This window comes from Geotrypetes seraphini, chromosome 2 (assembly GCF_902459505.1).
Source record: "Geotrypetes seraphini chromosome 2, aGeoSer1.1, whole genome shotgun sequence".
Lineage (NCBI taxonomy): Eukaryota > Metazoa > Chordata > Amphibia > Gymnophiona > Dermophiidae > Geotrypetes > Geotrypetes seraphini.
Window position 1 is genome coordinate 442,950,579 of NC_047085.1, and position 18,545 is coordinate 442,969,123.

Consider the following 18,545-nt stretch of genomic DNA (forward strand, 5'->3'; position numbering starts at 1 on the left):
TTGTGGGCTTATCCCACAGTCTGAGAACCCATCTTCTGAGCACTTCTGAGATGTATGCATAAGTAGTATTTTTGCATCACTTGAGTTTTGAGTTTTTCATTGTCACTTCCTTTAGTATTCTGGCATTCGTCTCTTTGGAAGAGTTTTTTCTTTTTTTTAATTTCATTTCTTCCCGACTGTTTTTGTATTTGTCTTAGATAAACATATCTACGTGTGCATACACTTTTGTGCTAGTACCTATTGCTGTTAAAATATGTATACTTCAGAAAATAAGAGTATGTACGTTCTTTCAATCCACCATCCTGCCCTGGGAGCACCTCCCACGGAGTGCTTAGCAGGTAGTGGTGCTAAGCACACACAGGACAATTTTCAAGGGCTTTACCCACAGAAGTGGATTAAAAAATTGCCCTACCCATGATTTTTTTTTTTTTAATTATACAAATGTTTTAAATTTGTGTGGAAATTTTGGCAGTTAAATAATCTTTTTAATTAAATATCTTCATAATGCTTTGTTAGGTACAATGTATTGTGACAAAGTTTGCTTGTTTCACAGAAGCAAAGATTATGAAGCAGGAACCAGCAGCTGAGAGAGTTTCAGAGGACAGCTGTATCGCCAGTGGCTTTGAGAACAATGAGGATGTCCTTATCCCAGACATACAAACCAAATCCTCTCTGAATGGTACAGCCATTGGTAGAGACCTTGCTGAAGATGAGCAAAACATGGAACTTTCTAGAGTAAATGCAAATGGTACCAACCAAGACAAATTGACAGGTTAGTCCTTTCAGGGATATTCTGTGTTGCTCAAGTCCATGAAGTCGCATCCTAGCAGTGGTGTAGCCACAGGGGGGAGGAGGGGGGAGGGGGAAGGGGAGGGGAAGGGGGCCTTCCAAGTCTGGCTCAAGCCCCCTCCAGCCCTATTTTTGTCTTTAACAGTGATATATATAGGAATTTGATTAAGCTCACTGATTGGTATTTTCTAGAACACACAAGTCTGTACTCTGCCTCTCTAAAATGTTGAAATCTCTAACTGCTATTTCAGCAATTAAGAACTTTTATGATTTTTATCCTCACAATGGAACAGTGTAGAATCGAACCTTTTTGGTCTATTTTGACTAATGCTGCATGGAACAGAATATTGAATTGTTAATGTGTTGCCCATTATTCTGGAATAGGATGGATGGTTTCATTGGGAGTAATCTGTGTGTGGGGGGGAAGGGGAGGTGGTGTAGGAAGGGGATGGGTTCTGGATTTGGAGTAGGCTCTATTATGGTTCTTCTAGGGAATAAAATTGCTGTGTACCATTTGTTCCTGGCACTGTTTGGAGGATGAATTTGATCTTCGCTAGTTATTATTTCAGAAGTCTGTGTTTTGTCCTTGGTGTGTTTGCTTTGATAGATTGGTATACAATAAAAAATATTCAAACATATTTGCTGTTTCCTTAATTCCATGTTTTGAGTGTGATTCCTTGACTTGAGAACAAATTTCTTGAAAGTGAAACCTGCAACTCAAAACATTATTTTAGTGTTTGAGTGTTTTACCTCAGAATAACACCACCAGTGGGGTTAGTAGAAACTATACTAACTCAACTTTACTGTTGAAAAGGTTTGAAACCACAGAGAGAGCGAATAACAATCTATCTGCAACGGTAGCAGATAGAGAAAAAAAGCTTCAGAATAAAGTGGCAGTCATAAATGTAAGTAGTATAATGCTGTCATGAAATCGGTCATTGGCATTAAAAAAACTCCAGCCTGTATTAGCAAACCTTGCAGCGTAGTTGAAATACTCACAACTGAGTTTAAAGGTGCACTAGAGGTCACTTATCTGGTACAATCCTGTAAATCCGGGCTTCTTGTCACAGCTATGTAGCTTCACTGTGTTGCAAGCTATTGACACAAATGCATGCCATGGTGATTATAAGAAAAGGCTGTGGCAAATGGAACAGAAACTCATATTTGATTTGAGGACAGTCTGGCTGGAAGGACGTAATGCCAGGATTGAATGGAATACATTCTTTTGAGTATGTCCTTTATGAAAAGGAGAATGGCAGGAATCGCTAACCACTAAGTTAGTGATTCCTGCCATTCTCCTTTTCATGAACAGGCACCATTGTTTGGAGGACTAGTGCACAGGGTTGGTAGATTTCCCCTTAAGCAGCCGGCTTGACCAGTGAAGCAAGATTTGAAGAGCTATTAGAAGGATTTACAGGACCGTACCAGATAAGTGACCTCTAGTGCACCTTTAACCCAGTTGTGAGTGTTTCAACTATGCTGCAAGGTTTGGTGATATAGGCTGGAGTTTTTTTTATACTAAAAACTCTCCACAAGTTAATATTCACTCAATATATATATACAAAAATTACTGCAATAATAAATAAAGTGCAATAAGTGCTAATAAAGTGCTCAGTCACCAACCAAAAAGTGCAAAGGTACTAATAAAAGTACAAGTGCCGGTTGTATTGAGGGACCATCATAGCACTATTAGCCAATGACTGATTTCATGACAGCACTATACTACCTATGTTTATGACTGTCACTTTATTCTGAGGTTTTATTCTCCATCTGCTGTTGTTGCAGATTCTTATTTGCTCTCTCTGTGGTTTCAATCCTTTTCAACAGTAAAGAAGAGTTAGTATTGTTATTCTGTTGAAACCCTTATTGTTTGGGGTTAGTAGCAACTAACCAAAATAGTTGCAACATAACCCAAAATCATTGTTACTTTATAGGGCAAAAAGAGGCTTTTATGGGCATGAAGTCACTCAGCTGGTTAGGTGACAGAGGGATAATACATTTGTTCAAATCATAAGGCTAAGCCCTATGTTTTGCCATCCCTACCTTTTAGTTAGAAGTAGGTTATTTCAGTCTATTTGTGTTTTAGATTTTGGCTTTTTATATATGCAGATGCAGAGGAAAACCATCTTGAAGAGCATTCAGGAATGCAACACCTGACCAGCGATTCAGACAGTGAAGTTTATTGTGATTCTATGGAGCAATTTGGACAAGAGGAGGTAACAAAATGATTTGTAAATGTTTCCATTTTATAAATATAAATCTTAAATCAGGACGAATGAATCCATCCAAAGTGCTTAAAATCCTACTTCAGATCTGTAAATCACTGTAAATTCTATAACGGTGCCACATTTTAGGTGCCATAAGAATGCAGGTAGGAAGCCTGTTTTAGGACACTTGTAGAGTACTAGCAGAACTCAACACGAGTGTGCCTAAATGTCGGCGCAGAACTATATATAAAAAGTTAAAAAAAAAATTTGAATAGCCAATGTGGGCAGCCAGCTCCTGAAGATCCAGCTAGGTACTTGGGACCTGGGTTGGCCACTGTTGGAAACAGGATACTGGGCCTGATGGACCTTTCGGTCTGTCCCAGTAAGGTAATTCTTATGTTAAGTTATATGGAGAAGCTCCGTAGAGCAGGCATGCTTTGCTCAGATTAAGCTAAGTAAATTATTGAATATTAAAGAAAAATGAACATTAACAATACAATTTTAAAAAAGGGTGTTGGAGGGTATGACTAATGATAGCTTTGAAAAAGTGAAACAAGACAAGAATATTCTAAACCTTGTTTCTTTGAGCACTTGAAGTCTTTTCCTCCTTCAGTAATTGTTGATTAAAACAATAATTAATAAACAGCCAATTTGAGGTGTGTGGTTTAGTCATATTTGACAAAAGATTTAAGTATATATTACAGAGGGTGCTAATATTTATAACAGGTCTAAAGCTTGAATAAATTTTAGTGCCTAGATGTGATGTTTTATGTGCAAAACCTAAGTATTCTGAAAGTAGTTTGCATGTATGTCAGCTCTGCCTATGTCCTGCCTATGCAAGGAAGGTGTGGCTCACTTATAGAGCTGCTGCCTCTGCACCAGAGGTTGTGAGATCAAATCCCAGTGCTGCTCCTTGTGACCCTGGGCAAGTCACTTAATCCTCCAGTGCCCATCACTTAGAATGCCAAAGCCATGAAAAGGCAGTAAACAATGCCCCATTCCCTTCGTCACACTCCTCGTATGTTGAGTGCATAATTATAGAATCATATTTAAGGGCATTGCTGCCATTTACATGGTTAAGAGTACATCAGTATTCCAAAAATTAAAGTGTGAAAATATTTAAATTAGACAATCTATTAGTATGAAGGGCTTATAGGTTCACCAACCCTCCTAGATCCTTGAGTTGCTTCCAAAAATCTACTTCCTAAGGTTTTGGTTATAACAGACTCTTGGTTAACTTTAAAGTTTCATCCAATTTTAAGAGAAATACATATAATAATAACAGTTTATATACCGCAGGACCGTGAAGTTCTATACAGTTTACAATGATTAAAAATGTTACAGGTTGAGTGAATAAGCAAAGTTACAGATTGAATGAATAAACAAAGTACAGATTTAGCGACAGGTGGTTCTTGCGTTCGGTTGTTAAGGACTAAGATTGAATAGGTTGGTTTCCTAAGTATTTCAGGAATAGATGTGTTTTCAGGCGTTTCCTGAATTCTCCATAGGTAGTAGATCTTTACCCCATAATGCTGCTTGATGTGTGAGAAGATGTTGATGATGACTTTTAAATTGTTTATTTGCCAAGAGAGAATACATGTGGGGAGGTATTGCAACAATTTGTGAGGATTTTTAAAATTTTAGACTATGGGCCTTCAGATTCAGCCTTTTTTCTTTTTTTTTTTTTTTAAATAATGAGGACAGATTTAATGATCTCAGTATGTATACTTTATATCATATCTCCTTTCTTGTGCCTTTCTTCCAGATATTTATTTATTTAGTAATTTCAGTTATACATATCAAGTATAGATATACAAGAAAAGAATAAAATTCACAAAACATTTTACAAGAAAGAAACTATTTCTAAAGTCCACCTCAAGAAGAGATTTGCAAGGATAAACTAAAAGTTAATATGATACAGACATTTAAATATCTAAACAGCATACTGTAAATACACAGAAGGTAGACCTCTTTTAATCAAAAGGAAACTCTGGAATGAGGGGGCATAAAATTTCCTTGTCCCTTCACTTGCACCCCACAGTGCAGTATCTCTCTATCTCCATCTCCTTCTACCCCTAGTCAATATCCCTTCTCTGTCCATTTTACCTCTTTCCCTTCAATAGTCTGTATCTCCCTGCTCTTTCTCACTTCACATCCAGCATCCCATTCTCTTCCCTCCTTGAATCTCCCATTTTCTACTCCCCTCCCTATCCAGCATTTCTCTTTTTCTCCCACCCCCAAAGTTCAGCTTTTGTCCTTCTTGTTTACTGGCGAGCCATGCAGAATGAATCCACTCCCAACTTTTGAATCCCTCCTCTTTCAGTAGAGGGCTCTGCTGTCCCCTTCAGTTTTTCTTTCTGCATGCAAGCCAAAAGGAATCTTTCTGATCTAATCTATTTATTTCTTTAATATTTCTGTATTTTTTGTGGTTTTCTGATGAATTTCGGTACTCAGAACTCTCCTAGTTGAGGGTCTAACACCGTCTGCATGGAGAAGCAGATTTGAGGTCTGCAGCTGACAGGCCAATCCATCTGTGATACTTATTGGCCAGCCTGAAGAAACTTTCTGAAGCTCAGGATCCGTTCCTCTTGCAGCATTGATCACCTGCTGTGTCGCAGGAGCTTGAGCACAGGCTGTTAGGCATCTGTAGGGGCTCAGCGGGGCTTCGCAAGATACCAGCTGTGTTTCACCTCCCCCTGTTTTTGTATCTATGGGTCCAAGGGGGATCGAGGCTCAGTCAGATACCGGTTCAACTGGCAGCCCGAAGATTCAACGTTAGAGGAGCAGTCCGTTTGAGTTGGTGATTATTTTTCTCCCAGATCCAGCTACCTTAGGAGCAAACAGGATGCTAGGAATTATTTAGAAAAGGGATGATAAATAAGATTAAGAATGTTATAATGCCTCCTTATCGCTCCATGGTGTGACATCACCTTAAGTATTGCATTCATTTCTGGTCACCGTATCTGGAAAAAAAGATATAAAAGAATTAGAAAAGGTTCAAAGAGGAGTAACTAAGATGATAAATGGGACAGAACTCCTCTTGTATGAGGAAAGACTAAAGAGGTTAGGGCTCTTCAGCTTGGACAAGAGATGGCTGAAGGGAGATATGATTTAAGTCTACAGAATCCTGTTTGGTGTAAAATGGGTTCAAGTGAATCAATTTTTTACTCCATCAAAAATTGCAAAGGCTTGGGGGACACTTGGTGAAGTTACAGGGAAATACTTTTAAAACCAATAAGAGGAAATTTTTTTTTTTAACTCAGATAATAGTTAAGCTTCGGAACGCGTTGCAAAAGGATGTGGTAACAGCAGTTAACATAGCTGGTTTAAAAAAAGTTTTGGACAAGTTTCTGGAGAAAAAGTCCATAGTCTGCTTTTGAGATAGACATGGGGTAAGCCACTGCTTGCCCTGGAATCGGTAGCATGGAATGTTGCTACTATTTGGTGTTTTTCCAGGTACTCGTGACTTAGATTGGCCACTGTGGAAACAGGATATGGGGCTAGATGGACTATTGGTCTGACCTAGTAGGGTTATTCTTATGTTCTCTTAGACCACCTATTTCCCCAGCACTACAAAATAGAAACTGTTAATCTGGCAAGTGGAGCAGGTTCATCTCTTGGATGCCAGTGCAAGAGAGCTGGCAGAAGTTGGCATCTCAGCAATTCCTTCCTTCCAGGACCAACATACCATAGGTACAAGCTGGCTGACTTGTTATGAAAAGCCCATGTCTAGGAAGATGCAGGGTAACAGGGATGTCGTGCTGGGTGCTGGAGAGATTTTATGAGCTGAACTCTGAGGCACTGGCAGTTCAGATCCAATTATCACTTCCCTAGAAGATCCATTTGGGTTAGTTCTTGGAACACATTGTGACCTCCAAAATTATCATACGGTGTTATTTGTTCCACAACCCCCAAGTATTTATTTATTTATAACATTATTTTTAGTATAATAATTTTTTATTAACATTTTAACAAAAAATACAGACCAGAGTGGGTCACACATGTGTGTTCTTCATAGTGGCAATCTAAGTCCAGGTATAGCAGCACAAGTCCCAACTGTCCCTCCCCCCCCCCCCCCCCCCCCACACACACACACAAAGCATCACATATTCAGCAAGTAGCTACAGGCTCTGGGAGACAAGCTATCAAACACAGGAGACCAAATCTGTAGAAACCGCCTATTTATAACATTTTTAATCCTCCTTTATCCAAGGCGGCTCACAAATTTCCATACATAATAAAATGGAACATTTTAAAAGGAGATGTACATCAGGTAGAGGAAAATACAAAGTCATAGTATTATATCATCGCATCCCTTTTACGTCAAGTGTCTGGGGTACTGTTCATGACTCCGGTGCACATAGGGCCTATTTTACAAAGCTGTGCTAGTGGCTGCCACGTGGCAACAGCCCCGAAGCCCTTTAAATCTCTATGGGTTTCGGGGCCGTTACCACGCTACAGCCACTAGCGCGGCTTTGTAAAACACGCCCATAGTGTCATGGAGTAATGATGCACAGGAGTTGAGTCACTCAGTAGGCCACAGGCATCTTCCTGGCTGCTGGATGGCCTTGGCAAACTCAGGCACAGATTTGAAGCATATAGTGCAATAAAATCTTGCAGGAGAGTTAACTAGCCAGGGCCTATATTGTAGTGCTAAGTAGGAGTCTTACCCCTACAGGATGTTAACTATAAATTTAGTCCAGCACTAAAAATTCTGGGAGTCTATTTTATATTTTTAAAAGAACTATGCTAAGAAAACTAGATAATGAGTAAGATAATTTTGGGCTCAGATTAGAACCAATTTAGAAAGGAACAGACTCTCATCCCAGTAAGATTATTGTAACATCAAGTATCTAGGTTGCCATAAATATTTAATTAAAAAGCTACAATCAATCAAACACAGTTGCAAGAGGCTCAGGGAGATTATCCTTATACTTCATCATGCCCAAGAAAGACACAGAGGACTGGAGATCCATTCTGGATCTCAAGGCAGTCAATGCAATTCTAAAGATTCCATGTTTCCATGTGGAAACGGCCCAATCGGTTTTTGCAGTGGTGCCTCCAGGAAAATTCCTGGCGTCTCAGGATTTTGACAGAAGTCTATCCCCATAGTCCCATCTTCCTGAGACACAGAAAATATCTTTGATTCCATATTCTCCTGCAGCATTTCCAGTTTGCAGCCTTTCCCTTCGGACTGGCTATGACTCTCTGCACTTTCACCAACGTTGGTTGTGACTGCTCACCTCTGCAGAATGGGAGTCCAAGTGCTTCCCTATTTGGATGACTGGCTGATCAGGGCTCCATCCAAGCTGGAGTGCAGGCAAGCAGTACAGACAGTGGTGACTCCTCAGTGCCTAGGCTGGATTGTCAACTTCAAAAGGAGCCAGCCAATGCCCACTCAGATCTTGGAATATCTGGGCATTCAATTCAATACAGCATGGGGCCATGTTTTTCTTCCTGAGCCATACAAACAAACTCCAGAACAAGGATTTCCTAGCACTTCTGACCCTAATTGCCTGGCATTACATTCAGGTGTTGAGTTCCATGGTGGCCTCCCTGGAGGTTGTTCCCTGGGCCAGGGCACACATATGATCTCTACAGGAGTCCCTTCTGCCTTGGTGGTCCCTCTGTGTCACCCCCTTCAGATGCCTGTTCCCTGGATGGGGACAGCAAGAACAGCTTACGCTGGTGGCCTCTGGAAGCGTCCCTGTTGAAGGACATGCCCCTTCATATCACAGAGTGGGTGACTCTCATGACAGATGCCAGTTTTTTCAGCCGGAGAGCTCATTGTCTGCCGTCATCTTTCTATGTTTCTATTGTATTTGACTCTGACCTTGCCATGAGCCTTTGTTTTTGTACTCCTGTATTATTTGTACTTGTATCCTCACCTCTCATGTACGATTTTCTACTTAACTCCTGTTAACCGCATTGAACTTCCCAGTGTATTGCAGTATACAAATAAAATTTTATTGTGTTATTACTTCACTACTTGGAAAGAACAAATTATTTTTGTCTTTCAGATCATCTTTTTGTATTGACTAGTTAGTCCAGGCAGGGTAAGCCAGTGTCCAAGGTCTCTTTTGCCAGATGGATTCACATGGCCATTCCATCAACCTATATCGCCTATATCACCAGTTTCTCTTAAAGCGCACTCCATCAACCTATATCACCTATATCACCAGTTTCTCTTAAAGCGCACTCGACCGTGAGTGTCGCAGCTTCTTGGGTGGAGTCCTGAGTGGTTCACCCAGCTGAGATTTGCAGGTCAGCTGCTTGATCTTTTCTTCATACCTTTACAAGATTTTACAGAATGGATGTGGCGGCTTAGTCAGATCCACCTTAGGGATATTGCAGTATTCTTTCTCACCCTAGACGTTGCCATTGGTCTGGTATGACACCTATCATACAGAATCTGGAGTGGATGTAAAAGAATGGAAAATTAGGTTCTTATCTTTGGTAATCTTCTTTCTGTTAATTCACTATGGATTCTGTACGGCCCGCCCTCTGTCTACTCTGACTATTCTGTATTGCCTGCTTATTTTTCTGTCTCAGGCCTAAGAATTTTCCTGCCAGCAGAAAAGCCATCTGGGAGATTATCCTGTATATGTAAGTGAATTCTTTAGCCTGCTCTTTTCTTGCCCGTGTTCATTGCATACAGCAAGTTGTTTATTGTTGCTGCTATGTTCCTGCATGTTTTCCTGTTTCTTACTAATTAATTGTTATCTTATGTTGCAGAGTAGAACAGAATTGTGTTATGTTGACAGAAAAGTTCCCCGTATCCTCTTCTGTGTATGCTTTATTCCAGTGCTGATCAATTGCTTTGGGACAAAACTGAAGGGGCACTATACTCCACTGCTATGTGGGATGTACAGAAAGTTTTGAGTGTAACTTCTGCAAGACCCGGTTCACAGGTTCAGATTGAATACCTATCGTACAGAATCCATAGTGGATTAACAGAAAGAAGATTACCAAAGGTAAGGACCTAATCTTTCATTTGCCCTGGGCATTTCTCTAGAAGCAGTTCTAACTGGTGTATATCATTTAAGCTTAGATACACTGAAATACAGCATTTAGGAAACTTTGCCTTTCAATATGCCTCTCCCTTCTTCTTTGCTCTTTGACACACTCAAGATTTGGAAGAATTGAGGCAATCTTTACTAGCAAGGTAATACAGGCTTTGCTTTAATTTTATATCAGTGATCCCAAAGGAGATGCAAAAAAATTCTGCATTTGTAATATAAAGATATTTCCTTTGATTGGTAATGCTTGGTGAATTGGTACAAGACTTAGAAAAATGCATCCCACTTTCATATTCTTTAATTTAACTAAGTGTTTCTTATTTCAGTCTTCAGAAATCCTCATATCAAGCCAGAAATCTGTACAGCATTCTTCACATTTCATATCAGAAGATCACAGTGGACTTTTGGATGTCTTTTTTACTGAAAATACTGGGGATATGATAAATATAGTTGAAGGGAAGGGGGCAATCAAAGTTGGGGGAGAAGATGGCAAAGCAAGTGGCAGAGGACCTCAGAAAGAAAAAATGAGTGGTGAGAGAATGGAATTCTCTGGACCCCGAAGAGGACGAGGTAGGTATCTCTTGTCATTTCTTAATAAATACCTGTTTGGGCAGCATTGGCTAAAATGGGACATCTCTCACTACCTTAATTTTTGTGAATGATGTAGACCAGATTCTGGCAATGGTAAGCTGAGGTTAAATATTCTTATCTAAATTCTTCAGTGGATAAGGAGAACCCACTGGAAAGTAAAGTTGAGAGGGCACTACACTGGGCATATTGGAGGCCAGCCAAATTCCAGTTTCAGCTTTGACAATGAAATGGCCCAAAATCTGGTTTGGTCATGCTTTAGTTGTGTCCCCATCTCCCTACTATGAAAATAATACAACTATTCTTTATGCCCTCTCCAACCACAAGCATCACCCTTCCCAGGCCTACCTTAAAAGCCCTGGTGGTTTAGTGGCCTCTTTGGGGCAGGAGTGATTCCCAGTCACTCCTGCCCATGCCAGCTCCACAATCAAAATGGTTGCTGTGGGAGGTCACAACAGCCATTTTGAGATCACTCTTGCCTAAGCTGGTACCCATCTCAAAATGGTTGCCATTGTCTCCCACAGCAACTATTTTAACTATGGAGCAACTGAGGATCTCTCCACGAAGAGGTCACTAGACCATCAGGGCTTCTAGGGTAGGCCCAGGGAGGGTCCACAGGTAGTGGGAGGGTAGAGCTTGGGGTCCAGGAGGAAGGGGCACACTCACTACTAGTGGGGAGGCACTTTGGTTTTGGTTTTGACTGAGAGTGGCAAACTTTAGCCACAGATTTGGTTTCAATTACTCTATGGGACATATTAACCCACTGGCACAAGTGTGGTCTATGCTCAGCTGTCTTACTGGAGTGCATTATTACATTTATGAATCTGATTTTTTGAAGATCTATAGATTTTTTTTTAAATACACATTTGTAGTGGTACTGATATTTTTCTTATAATCTAATATCCACTTGGTTGTACTGGTTCCAGATGTTTTTTTTGTTTGTTTTCAAATACCTTTGTTTTTTGGAATAAACACAATCGGTGAACATGAGCATCCATTAAGTAATCATAGAAAAAATGTTGAGTTGAGTAAGAAGCATGCTGCAAGATTAATAGGACCAGTATGATTTCCTGTATAGGCCCCATGAATGGAATGAGATTCCATTGTATATACGACAGCAGGAAAACCTGCAAAATTTTAAAAGATTACTAAAAAGATATATTTTTTTTGTAAAATGAAGTATGGGGCCTGAATTTTAGGTTGTATGATGGAGTGCTGGTCACTTATTTGCTTTTATTGTTTGTGATTGCTTTGCTGTATATGTACTCTTATTAAATTATGTATGTATTTGTTGTGACCTGCTTTGTACAAAGCAGGATACAAATAAGTTTTTTTTGTATAGTTTATCATACATTAAATTAAACATAAATTCACTCATTAGTATAATATAGGTCTAAAGGTGCCCAGGTGTTACAAAAAAAGAGTAAGAATTATTTTTAATGGCTAATATTTCCTCATATTTTCTGCTATATCTTTCTTGAGATAAGGAGACCAGAAATGAACACAATTTTCCAAGTGGAATATTGGTTGCACCATGGAGCGATACAGAGGCATTATAACATTCTTAGTCTTGTTAACAATTCCTTTTTTAATAATTCCTAGCATTTTGTTTGCTTTTTTGGCTGCCACTGCACATTGAGCGGAATGTTTAATCGAATTGTCTACAATAACACCCAGATCCTTTTCTTGGGCGCTAACCCCCAAGGTGTGGACCCTGGCATCTGGTAACTGTGATTTGGATTATTCTTCCCAGTTATGCACATTAAATATGGAGTTACAGTAGTGCATCCTAGAGAGTACATAGGCGTAGAGGAGTTGGGCCAGGTCAGATCTAGAAATGTATGGTTTGATCCTTCTAAGTTGGCGCTGCTAGTAGGAGGTGGAGGAAACCTGCGAGACGTGAGCTGAGGGATAGTTGGCTGCGCACTTGGTCTTTTGCTGTCTGGAGTGTGGGCTCCCAGGATAGTGTTGGGCAGGTGAAGTTGATGTTATTCTTTCTGATCCATAAGAGTTCAGTCTTAGCAGCATTCAGCTGGAGTTTGTTGTCTGTCATCCAGTTCTTTATGGTGGAGAGGCTGGACAGATCTGTTCTCATCTAGTGGGAGGAGTAGTTGAATGTCATCAGCATAGGAGTGGATTTTGATGTTATATTTCTGGGCAATATCAATAACTGGTCTGATGTACAGGTTAAATAGGAGCGGGGACAGCAGGGCACCCTGGGGGGACTCCATATTTGATGGGTTTGGGTTCTTACTCGTTTGGGCCCAGCAGTACTGCTTGCGTTCTCTGCTGTAGGAAGGAAGTGAACCATTGAAGGGCAGTGTCCTTGATCCCTAGGTCAGTGAGTCTATGGAATAGGAGCTGATGGTCAATAGTGTCAAAGGCGGCATTGTTCTGAGGCTACCTTTTTTTTTTTGTAGTAAGAAAGTACGTTGAGTAAAATTCCAGGTTTCTATCTGAGGAGGAAATTCATTGACTTCTCTTGAAAGAAGTAGTAACGCTTTTGCTTCTGATAAGTCATTGGTGGGAGATTGATGAAATTGGCCTTTATCTGCCGTCATGTTTCTATGAAGGCCTGGGAATAAGCATGTGGGATCTCTTGGAAAGAGAAAGAGATAATGGTTACTGCGGATGGGCCGACTAGATGGCCTTTACCTGCCGTCATGTTTCTATAGTTTGTAGATCAAGATTACAAAATCAGAGAACCCACTTGTCTGAAGTTATTATATACCAAGCATCTCTGATCCCACATGTCTATTCCCAGGCCTTCATAGAAAACATAGAAACATGACGGCAGGTAAAGGCCAATTTCATCAATCTCCCACCAATGACTTATCAGAAGCAAAAGCGTTACTAAACTGCTATACTATCAATCTCCCATCTGATCTGTTCCTCCCATGCAAATGAGGAAAAGGGAGAAAGAGCACATTTGTAGAATCTGTTGTAGCACTTGTTCCTCAGTAGTGGCATTAAGCATGGAAGGGTATAAAGATTCATGGAAGGAGGATTAAAATGTGTATATGAGTGTCTTGTAACCGAAACTGACACTTTCTTATTTCCTTTTTCCTGAGTCTAGTGAGTCGTACGCAGCCTGCAGGTATGGGTGCTCGTGGTGGAGAGTTGGGTAGTGGTGGTGATGGCGAGCGCGGAGGCTCTGAGAGAGGACCAAAGGATAGCCTGAATGAACAGATTGCAATTGTACTTATGCGGCTTCAGGAAGACATGCAGAGTGTTCTTCAACGACTCCACACATTGGAGGCCCTGGCTGCCTCTCAAGTAAATGTTTGTTTTTTTAAATTCTTTTTTAATCTTCTATTTCACAGTTTCCCCAAGCAGGTTTAATGTAGGGTACATAATAATTTGTAAGCAAAAACAGCAAGGATGAACAAAAGGAACAGACAAATCAGACTGGATGCAATAATCAATTATACACATTAATAATGCTACTGATCCCATACAATTCAAATCTGGTTTAGAACAGGACTCAAAAGACCAAAACAAGGTGCAGGAATTTATTTAATTAAAGGTCATAAAAGACATGTATTAGCATCAATAAAAGTAATAATAAAAATAATCATTATATCCAAGAGCTGGTTCTTGTTGTAAGGCGTGCTGGACACGACATGGTCGCCATCTTTCATAGGAACCCTGAGGAAGAAGTGTTTTTTGAAACACGGACCGTGTCGGGTCCAGCACGCCTTACAACAAGAACCTGCTCTTGGATATAATTATTATTTTTATTATTACTTTTATCGATGCTAATATACATGTTTTTATGACTTTTAATTGAATAAATTCCTGCACCTTGTACATGTTCTGCAGTGTTGTTTTGGTTTCTTTTTACTTTGCCTTAGAACAGGACTCAACATGGGCCATGTTTTAGCAAACTCACCTGCACCAAAAGCAATCTGAAAACCCATAAGGCAATAAGCTACGTGTCTTGTTGCAGTATGGATTGCAAAAATACACTGTGACAAGCTGATAAAATCCATTGTTTCCTCCTTGCTGCTTGGGCTCATATCACCACTCCTCTCCTTCTGATTGTACCATCTCCATTATTTTTCCGATTTCCCCAATAATCTGTTTCCAAAAATGTCTATTGATTGAGGATTTCTAGTATATATGACAAGTGTACCCTGGCTCTCACACCCTTTTTTAGGTCATATAACCATCTCATTAGTATCTTCAAGTTTCAAGTTTTATTTATATTTGATTAATCGCTTAATTAAAATTGTTTCTAAGCAAATTACAATATATAAAAGTAACATATAATTAAACATAATACTAAAATAAGAAATAACATATAAGATATTATAAAACTAGCAATTTATACAATAAATACACTCTGACTGGCTAGGTGCGAGAATCACTGGGTTAAACTAATATGTTCGGAAATTTTTAAAAAAATGTAACTCGTGTTTAAATTATAATGCCCTTTTAGGGGAAATTTTAAATATGCTGCCTTATGAAAATATATTCAAAGTGTAATATTTTTATAAGGGCAATAAAAATTCTACATTCAGCTTACAACTCTTTCAGTCTCCATCACCAAAAAATATATATGTATAATTTTTTTTGTGATTGAGATTGAATTTGGACTTTTTGTTTCTCTTCCTAGCTTGAAGTCAATATTAAATTATATTGGTACTAAGCTTGATTTCAACCTCCTTGTCTCTAAATCATATTCTTTCCCACAGCTTAATAAGATGCTTAGTAAAGTGGTTGATATTGCTTTCATTCCCTAAATAACTCACCTCAAAATATATTTTTCTGCTAGTTCTACTCCAGCAGGATATTTGGCATATCCCTATGCACTTTCCAATTGAATGTACGAGGGGCGTTCAATAATTTATCTACCTCAGTAGGAAAGAAAAGAGTTTAAAAATAAACATTGTTTTCTTTGTCAATATAGTCCCCTGTTAACTCCATATACTTCATTCACTTTTCCTGCAATTACTTTACCCCTTTGAAAATAATTCTTCTGTTTGACCTTCATTTTTAAAATTTGTTTATTGAAATTTTCAACGAAAAACAGAAATATAAAAGGAAATTGTACAACAAATATGATACATGCAACAGTATGGATGCAATGGAGAAATAATAAGCATCCATAAGTATTGAAACTAATCAGAGATATATATGAAGCCATATAAGTGAAGATACTCAAAAAGCACCTATGGAGACCTTGTAAATATGACATAGCATAGTAAACATAGCTAGCCTAAATAAGAGAAAAAGTTAGGTGTATCCATTATACAGAGCAAGCAAACCAATTGGAATGTATCCAAAAATTAGGAACGAGGAGAAAAGTTCTGAAATGGACCATGTTTTATTAGTTTTATAGCCCTTATTTGTAAGGGAATTGGCTTTATATTCATAATTATGAATCATCAGAACCGTTGCCCACCAAAAGGAGGTATTTAATAACTGGGCAGAAGTCCAATGTGAGAGGATCATTTGTATAGTAATGACAATAAGAATATCAAATAATTTAGTATGCCATTTATCCAGGGCACCAGGCAGGGCAAGAGAACGAAAAAGAACAATATCAAAAGATGTCCTTCATCAGTTGAAAACCGCTGTCCATGGAGATATTTCTCTAAAACTCGGAACAGGAAATAATCCGAGGAAGCCAGGTCAGGACTGTAGGGTGGAAGGTTCAGCTGCTGAAACCCACATTTTCGGATGGCAGCCTGTGATTGTTGTGACAGGTATACTGGTGCACTGTCGTGAAGAAGCAGCACACCTGCTGTAGGTTTTCCTCATCTTTTCTCCTTGATTGACTCCTGCAAAGCGATCATTGTGTTGTCGTAATTCTCCCCAGTTATGGTTGTCTTGTGTGGCTTGAACTCCAGAAGCAAAAGTCCTTCATCATCCCAGAAGACAGTTTCCATGACTTTGCCTGCAGATTTTTCTGTATTCAACTTTTTTGGGTGGGAAATGACTTGTGCCTCCACTGCATTGTCTCCATTTTGGACTCAGGATATCTGTGATAGACCCAAGTCTCATTTCCAGTCCCCAAATGATGAAAGAAATTCACTTAGTCATCACAGAACATCTCCAAGTTCTTCTGACAATACTGGAGCCTCGTGGCCTTCTGACATGGCGTCAGCATTCAATGAACCCATCTTGAACTAACCTTGGACATGCCCAACTTTTCATTAATTATTTTTCAAACTGTACCTGCCAAGATGCCCATTTCTTCAGATATTTGGGGAACCTTATTTGTCTGTCAGACAAAATTAAATCCTCAACTTTCTTGCACATTTATGTGGAAGTTGCTTCCTTAGGCCATCCAATGTGAGGGTCATCATCAATGGACAATCTACCCCACGTAAACTGCTTGCTCCAAAATTTTATTTTGATGGGGCAGACTCAACATAAACTGCAGTCATGCCTTCATGGATCTCCTTTGGCTTTTTCCCTTCTTTTGTGAGACATTTTATCACTGAATGGTGCTCCAAATCTAGCCGTTTCTTACTTGATTCACACGAGGATTCTCCTGACATAATGTCTTTTGAAATGGTAGACTCGCACTAAGCTGCAACTGTTGCATGAGTAACTTCAAGACATGTTACAACATGCTACTTTCGTTCATACTCAGGTAGATAAATTATTGAACACACCTCGTATGTTTCAGCTGGGCTGCCAGATAGTATTTTTTAAAGTTTGGCAACAATAGTCCTCCTAGGTTTTGCTCCTGTAAAGAATCTTTGTGGATTGTAGGGTGATTTTGTGAACCATACAGATCTGTTTAATATGTTCCCTTATTTTCTCCAGAGCCACTTTTGGTGTTTCTATAGGCAGTACAGTGGTACCTTGGATTACGAGCATAATCCATTCCAGGAGCATGCTCGTAATCCAAAATGCTCGTTTATCAAAGCGAGTTTCCCCATAGGAAATAATGGAAACTCGCTTTGATAGGTTCCCCCCCCCCCTCCCCCCTGTGATCCACCCCCCCCCCCCGCCGCCATCGGGCACGCCCCCGCCGCAACCTGAGGTCTCCCCAACCCACCCGAACCCTCTTCTTACTTTGCTGTAGCCTCCGCAGCGGCACCGGCACCAACCCACCCGAACCCTCTTCTTACTTTGCTGTAGCCTCCGCAGCGGCACCGGCACCAGCATGTCCTGTGCGTGGTGCCGGTGCCTAAAGATCTGCTTCCTGTGCTGGGCCTTGAGAGTTCACGTTCGACGTGAGAGTTCACGTTCGACGTGAACTCTTAGGCCTTGAGCATGCGCACATGCTCAAGGCCCAGCACAGGAAGCAGATCTTTAGGCACCGGCACCACGCACAGGACATGCTGGTGCCGCTGTCGCTGCGGAGGCTACAGCAAAGTAAGAAGAGGGTTCGTGTGGGTTGGGGGGACCTCAGGTCGCGGCAGGGAGGGCCCGATGGCGGCGGGTGGGTGCCGGATCGCGGGGGGGAGGGTGCCGGTTCGCGGGGGGGGAGGCGCTCGCAAATCGAAGCGCGCTCGGTTTCCGAGGTGCCGATTTTGCAAATGTTTTGCTCGTCTTGCAAAACACTCGCAAACCGGTGCACTCGTAAACCGAGATACCACTGTATTTTGAAAACAACGTAATAGGCTCAGCTTCATATTAATTTTAATTATAGCCTTACATCCATAAAACAAGATGTGGCTTTCTCCATCATAAGAACATAAGAATGGCCTTACTGGGTGAGACCTGTCCTCATGGTGGCCAATCCAGGTCACTAGTACCTGGCAAAACCCCCAAAAGTAGCAACATAAAGAACTCTTCATGTCTGCTCCTGCTTTCCCAAAAAGAGGGGGTAGTTCTGATACAATTTGGTTAGATTTCTTATGTTCTCTGCCATCAAAAATTAAATCTTGGTTTATATTCGGGTCTACCCATCCTCCCCCATGGCATCCAGTATTCCTTCTGTTCCCTCCCTTCCCTAAGGTGTCCATCCTCCACCTCTCCC

The 18,545-nt window shown here is 40.3% G+C and overlaps 1 protein-coding gene across 4 annotated transcripts in view; it reads left to right on the plus strand.

The window, feature by feature from the left end:
* The window catches only part of ACBD5 (acyl-CoA binding domain containing 5), a 96,985-nt gene that overhangs the window by 54,461 nt on the left and 23,979 nt on the right, over window positions 1-18,545 (plus strand). For all 4 annotated transcript variants that reach the window (XM_033931410.1, XM_033931408.1, XM_033931411.1 and 1 more), the window contains 4 exons: window positions 554-772; window positions 2,899-3,005; window positions 10,342-10,585; window positions 13,680-13,879. In XM_033931410.1, coding sequence (XP_033787301.1) covers window positions 554-772; window positions 2,899-3,005; window positions 10,342-10,585; window positions 13,680-13,879 — 770 coding nt within the window. The remainder of the gene's footprint in view (window positions 1-553; window positions 773-2,898; window positions 3,006-10,341; window positions 10,586-13,679; window positions 13,880-18,545) is intronic.